General features: G+C 63.6%; 1 protein-coding gene across 1 annotated transcript in view; it reads right to left on the minus strand.

Moving 5' to 3' along the window:
- Window positions 1-6,477, minus strand: part of CAPN15 (calpain 15) — a 20,684-nt gene that overhangs the window by 10,565 nt on the left and 3,642 nt on the right. Inside the window, exons 2-3 of the mRNA XM_017860721.1 lie at window positions 1,210-2,680; window positions 129-337 (exon numbers count right to left, since the gene is read on the minus strand). Of these exons, the coding sequence (XP_017716210.1) occupies window positions 129-337; window positions 1,210-2,680 (1,680 nt within the window). The remainder of the gene's footprint in view (window positions 1-128; window positions 338-1,209; window positions 2,681-6,477) is intronic.

A 6,477-nucleotide genomic window follows, 5' to 3' on the forward strand; every position in this document is an offset into this window, starting at 1 on the left:
CGCTCTGCCAGCACCGCCAGGGCGCTTAGGAACCTGTGCAGAGCCTCAGGGTGACCTCGGGCAGCTTCAGGGGGACCACCGCTGGACGCCCGCCCACCGCCCCACCCCGGCCTTGGAGAGGACCTCACCAGCAGTTCCCCAGCAACCCCTGCAGAATGTCTGAGGGTCGCAGTGTGTGGAACACAGACCACGTAGCCCTGTGGTCCCTGAAGACGGAGCAGTTGATCTCCTGGGGCCGCAGCCACTGCCTCACGCGCTGCTGCACGCTGTCGCCCGCGGGGAAGCCCACAGACTCAGGCCCGGGAGGGAAGCTGTCATCCACAAAGCTCACGTTGTTCTGCAGAGACCACGGCCACGTGCTCAGGCTGGGCAAGGCGGCCTTGCTCCACCTGGCAGGGACAAGATGCCACCCAGGAGAGCACCCAAAAGCACTGCCTGAGCCCCAAAGGGACGGGTGGAGTATGGACAGCCATAGACTTGGCGCTCGGCCGCCCTGCCCTCTGTGGAGAGGCCCCTGGCTGGGGACAGGTGAGGAGCAGGGGATGTGTGGGCCCAGGGGGACAGCTCAGCCCCCAGTGGGAGGCTGCAGGGACAGGGGTGGCAGCATGGCTCTGGCCCTGGCCCTGCTGGGGAGGATGCAGGCCGTTCCCCAGTTGACTGTGGGTGACGCCATGCTGGACTCGAGGGTGGAGCACGGGCACATCCCGACCTCACACTTCACATCCCGACTTCACACTTCACATCCCAACCTCGCACTTCAGCAGGGTCTCCACGCTGCCCATGAGGGCAGAGTACGGGCACATCCCGACCTCACACTTCACATCCCGACCTCGCACTTCACATCCCGACCTCGCACTTCACATCCCGACCTCAGACTTCAGCGGGGTCTCCACGCTGTCCCTGGGAAGCCCTCGCCTCCCTGCGGCCCGAACATCAGACAGGGCTCTGGTGCCCTCCTGACCAAGGAGGAGGGCTGAGGGGGGTGAAGGTCGTGCATCTTGGTCATGAGCAAGGACCAAGGGTCAGGAGGCCAAGCTGGACCCCAGGGCCGTCGGGAGCTTGGAGCCTCGGGGTGGAGGGTGCTGCCCACCCCATCACATCTTAGGCCTTGCGGGCTGCTCCCCAGCCCACGGCCAGAGCCCAAAGCCAAGGAAGGGGAGGGCAGAAGCAGGAGGCTCAGGAGCAGGGAGAGGGTGAGGGGTGCCTCACCTCCCGGCAGAAGGCCACGATGTTCTCCCAGAGCGCCTTGGCCTCGCCCTCATCTGTCTGCCGCCGCTGCTCCACGTGCATGCTCTCCCTGCGCCTCAGGGGCGCGGCCCCCCGCCGCTGGGTCACCAGGAGCTGAGGCGTGTGGCAGGCAGCGCAGTGCTTGGCCCGTGGTGCGTTGAGCAGTGTACAGGCAGGGCAGGCCCACTGGCCCGGGCGCTCGGGCAGCACGCGGGTGGCCTTCTGGGTCGTGGAGACCCGTCCACAGCCTCTGCCACAGGGGCCCGGCTTGTCCGCCCCGCAGTCAGGGCAGTGGGTGGGGGGCTCGCCGTGCTCTTGGAAGCCGTGCAGTTTGGAGCAGCCACAGGCCGAGCACCTGGGGGCCGCCGTGGGGTTCCTGAGCGTGCACTTGGCACACGACCAGGTGGTGAAGTCAGGGCTGGAGGGGCTGGCGGGCGTGTAACGCACGCTGTCTCCGGTCAGGTCGATGACATCGCTGCCCGAGGTGGAGCTGCCGGCCTCTACGCGGCTGGAGCCGCCCTCCATGGCCTCTTCCTCCAGCACACTCAGCCGCTTGCCAGACAGCAACTCTGCTAGGCGGGCGGCCGCAGCCCAGCCCGAGCCCTGGGGGGGTCCCCGGCAGCCGGCAGAGGGTGATGGCTGGGCAGCCTCAGGCACCGGCGGCTGCAGCTGGGGGGGAACCTCACGTCGGCTGCGTGGCACGGGGTTGTTCTGCAGGGTGGACGAGAAGGGGCTGAAGGGCGGGACCCTGGGCGGCTCTGGCTCAGCATCTGGACCCTGGCTGGTGGCTGGGGGGTTGGCCTCGGCGCCTTCCCCAGGAAGGCCAGGTGGAGGTGCGGCAGGCACGACGTGGAAGCCGGCCGGGGCCACCACTTCCGGGACCACCAGGGCTTCAGGAGGGATCCGTGGCAGCGAGAGCCTGCGTGGGCCCCCGCAGACAGAGCAGGAGCTGGCCACAGGCGTGTTGTGCAGCGTGCAACGTGGGCAGGCCCAGCTCCCTCTGGGCTCCGCCGCCCCCTCCTCCTCCTCCTGTTCCTCCTGCTCCTCCTCGTCCTTGTCCTTGTGTTGCCCCCTGGCGGGCTCCGTAGCCACCAGCCCCGCAGTCCTCACTGGACCTGCTTCCTCCTGGCAGCTGCCCTTGGGCTCCCCAAGGATGGCGGGTGGCTTGGGGAGGACTCCGTTGAGGACTGGCAGGAGGGCAGCTCCAGGTGCAGGCTCTGGGGTGAAGCCGCACACCTCGCAGGCCTCCTTGCCCAGGAAGTTGCGGAAGGTGCAGCGGGCGCAGGGCCATTTCTGCTCCTCCACGCTGAGCCGCAGGATGTGGTTGAGGTCGGGCTTGTGCCGGGGGGCCTCACAGATGGAGCACTGACGCTGGCCGGCCGGGTTCAGGAAGGTGCAGCGCACACAGGACCACTCTCCGGCCGTGGCCATAGACCCGGGCGAGTGGGTGTGGCTGCAAGGGAAGGTGCTCATCAGGGCCACCCTGTGAGGTCCTGAGCGCCTGGACCCCCCCCTTCTCTCAGCCTGGGGAAGGCACCGTCTGTGGCTGCAGAGCTACGGGGCTGAGAGCCTAGGGCTGAGCATTCGAGGCAGGTGGTGGTGGCGGTTGCCTCTGCCCAGAATGGATCCACGGCTCAGGGCCCCTCTTGCCCACTGGAGGCCTGGCAGACCCCTTGAGCCACACAGGATCCTACAGAGAGGGCTGAGCACCCCAAAGCCAGGCTGCTGTTCAAGGGCACTGCTTTCTCTGTCACCAGGCCTGTGGATGGCAGATGGCGGGGGGGCCTGGCCAGGCTCAGGACCAGGTCGTCCCGGGCGTGGAAGAGGTACTCAGACAGAAGGGCGGGTGGACGGGCAGGGGCCTGGGGAAGGCATGGGCTGTTCTGAGCAAGGGTCCTCCCCACTCCATAGCACAGCCTCTGATACAAACTGGCTGCTTTGCCTGGCAGAAAAATCAATTGTTCTTGTAAATATGGCATGAATCTTGTGCTCCATCTAAAACCTTTTGGTTCAGGAAGAAAGAAAACTTGCCTCTTCTTAAGAAGCAAAAAAACAAAGTCTCCGCAAGCAACACGGTTGTTTTGTGGAGCCGAGTGAACTCTGTGATGCTACCTTCCCTGCGCTCAGCCTCGCAAGGCGAGGGCCCTGAGCTGCCCCTGGCAGAGTAGATGGGGGTGGACTGTGCCCGGAGATGCTCAGGGCGTCCAGCTGGAGCAGAGAGACCAAGGCTCTCACAGTGGACTTCTGTGAAAAGCCCAAGCAATCTGCCTGCAGACAGCCAGGCATCTCCCCACCATCACCGACTCGGAGAAGGGCATGGATGCAGCTGTGGCCGGCGGGCTCCCGGCTGCACCTGCGCAATCCCTGGCGTCTGGCCTGGGCCCCTGTGGGTTGCAGAGTGGCCATGACCTTTGCAGCCCTGACTCCGGGAGATGCCTTCACAGACTCTGCGCCCCTCTGACCGCAGGTGCAGGCAGAGGTGGGCTGGGCCTCCTGAGACACACCCTCCCTTTGGGCCTGTGGTTGTCACTGACTAGCAAGGACAGCGTCACAGGCTCCAGAGAGGAGAAAGAGAACCCAGGTCCCCATGACCAAAACATCGCCAGTGGGGTGTGCCTGCTGGGAGACACCTTTCAGAGCCGTCCTGGCAAAACCCAGGTGAGTCAGGAAGACGGCCTGCAGTTCAGGAGAGTTTCCATGAAGGAGGAACAAGGCCTAAAGTGCAAACCTGGCCCTGGGACACGGGTGAGGAGGGCGAAGGCAGGGCACAGCCCTTCTGTGGTTGGAGACTCTGAGTGGAGTGTCACCAACCCCGCAGTCTGCACTGTGCCGCCCTCTCTCGGTGGGCCGAGGTGGAAGGGGGTCAAGGGTCAGGGGTCAGTGGCAGGAGACCTCGGCGGGGCCCCCACCCTCCCTTCCCTTCAGCACAACCCCCCAGCCACTCCAGGCCACCCTCACCTCTGCAGGGCCTGGGCAGGTTCATGGGCTCAGAGACCTGAAACCCTTACAATAACTGTTTTTGGCCGTTAGAGATGGGGTCTGACTCTGTTACCCAGGATGGTGCAGTGGCTCGCGCACGGCTCACTGCAGCTGTGGCCTCCTGAGGCCAGACCACCAATGCCTGGAAGTAAAATGCTTGCGTCAGGAGCCCAAAGACCCAAAGCTAGGCCTAAGCAAAGCCCTTTCGGAATTCTCAACCCAGAACCCTCCTAAAGTCACAGCCACACATGCTCCGTGAGGCGGCCCCACTATCGTGGGACGGGCACCTTCAAAGGGAACGGGCTCAGGGGAGACAATGGGCTGCTCCTTCCTGCACAAAGGCCAAGTGGAATGGAAAATCGAGGCAAGTGTCCAGAAAATCCAACACAAAAGACCTGTGTGCCCCAGTTATCTGAATGTTGCCAACACTCAGCTCCAATTGAAAAGGAAGGTGATGAAGCCGCTCGCTGTGTGCAAGACAGAGCCCACCCCGAAGCAGCCGGGACAGCAGCCCCGGGAGCATGGAGGCCACGGGTCTGTGACTGATGCAATCCCAGTCCTGGGAGGCAGCCTCTTTCTTAGGAAAAGCGAGGAGCAGGAAGCTGCATTCTGTCCCCCAGGGCCTCGGTCAAAGCCACCGGAGCCCCTGAGGCCACACTGAGAAACACAGATGCCCTGTCTGGCCCGGGCAGCCCTGCGACCTGTGCCCAGACAGCTCTCGGGACACGCTGAGGTGCCAGACTTGGTCAGAAGCTCCTCCTGCTGTACCCAGGGTGGGTGATGCCACGGGGGGCTCTGCTCAGTGCTCTGAGGGGCAGAAGTGGTGCCTCCCTCGAGCTGGGCTGCACTCTCCTAGGCTGGCCACAGCCCAGCCACTGGTCAGCCTTCCAGGTGGGGTCTACCCTTGTTGCCTCTCTGTCCTAAGCCGCCAGTGCCTGGCCCGTTGCTTAGTGATTGAGGGAGCGGCACCTGCGCTTGTTCCTCTGTGTCTGAAGCCGTTGGCCCGTAGACTACTGGTTTACTGATTGAGAGAGTCAGGCCCTGGCAGCTGTACAGGACCTCAGCCCCGTGCTGGCCACATGCTGTGGGGGAGACACAGACTGCACCTGGCTCTCCCAGGCTCCACCGGCCTGTGCACCACCCCTTCATCCATATGGGGAGCAGTCATGGGACCACAGCACCTGCTCTCCTGGGGCGTTGGGAGAATTCAGCGGCCACGAGGGCAGCGAGCCGGGCAGGCAGCTCTTCAGTCAATGCCAGGGCTGCTGTGGCTGACCTTCCCCAGTCCCAGCGCCCTCTGTCGGAGCAGAGCAGGGGTCGCCTGTGCGTGCATGTGGTGGGGAGGGCTCTGTGTGTGGACCCCATCTGCCTTCCCACAGTCTGCTCTCCCACTGCTCTCTTGCTCATCTCTAGCCTGAGGGTCTCCTCACCATGCACCTTGGGGGCCTGCTTGCAGCAGCAGACAGGAGCTGCCTGGAGCTCAGGCCCCACAGCAGCGGGCCGTGGCAGGAGTGGCCACAGGGATGCCGACCCAGGGGAGGGCCCAGCAGGAGGCCAGGGTGAAAGAGAAAGAGCGATGTGGCGTCACCAGACACCACGGCCTGATCCTGCAGGCCAGATCCAAAGTCTGACACACACCCTACACGCCCGGCACAGCAGACCCCACGCCTGCCCCACTGCCCCGCCTCCCTCCCCGTAGCCAGAACCACCGCCACCACCAATAGTCCTAGGCCAGTCCCTGGGGATCCTGGGAGTGTGGCCTGAGGCCGCTGGGACCTGCAGACTGGAGAGGCCTTCCTGAGGTCTGAAACTCCGCCCGATGCTCAAAAAGCAGGGGCTGAAAGTCCTCTGCCCTCTGGAAAATGAAAGGGAACAATTTTTTCTACATTTTTCTGTAAGTTTTTTTGAGACAGCGTCTCACTGTGTCACCCAAGCTGGGCTGTGGTGGTGCGATCACAGCTCACTGCACCCTCAACCCTCAAGCTCAGGGTTTGTATTTTTATTTTATTTTATTTTATTTTGAGACGGAGTCTCACTCTGTTGCCCACGCTGGAGTGCAGTGGTGCAATCCTGGCTCACTGCAACCTCTGCCTCCCGGGTTCAAGGGATTCTTCTGCTTCTGCCTCCCTAGTAGCTAGGATTATAGGTGCCCACCACCACGCCCAGCTAATTTTTGTTTTAGTAGAGATGGGTTTCACCATGTTGGCCAGGCTGGTCTTGAACTCCTGACCTCAGGTGATCCACCCACCTCGGCCTCCCAAAGTGCTGGGA

This window comes from Rhinopithecus bieti, unplaced genomic scaffold, assembly GCF_001698545.2.
Source record: "Rhinopithecus bieti isolate Rb0 unplaced genomic scaffold, ASM169854v2 scaffold_56641, whole genome shotgun sequence".
Classification (NCBI taxonomy): Eukaryota; Metazoa; Chordata; class Mammalia; order Primates; family Cercopithecidae; genus Rhinopithecus; species Rhinopithecus bieti.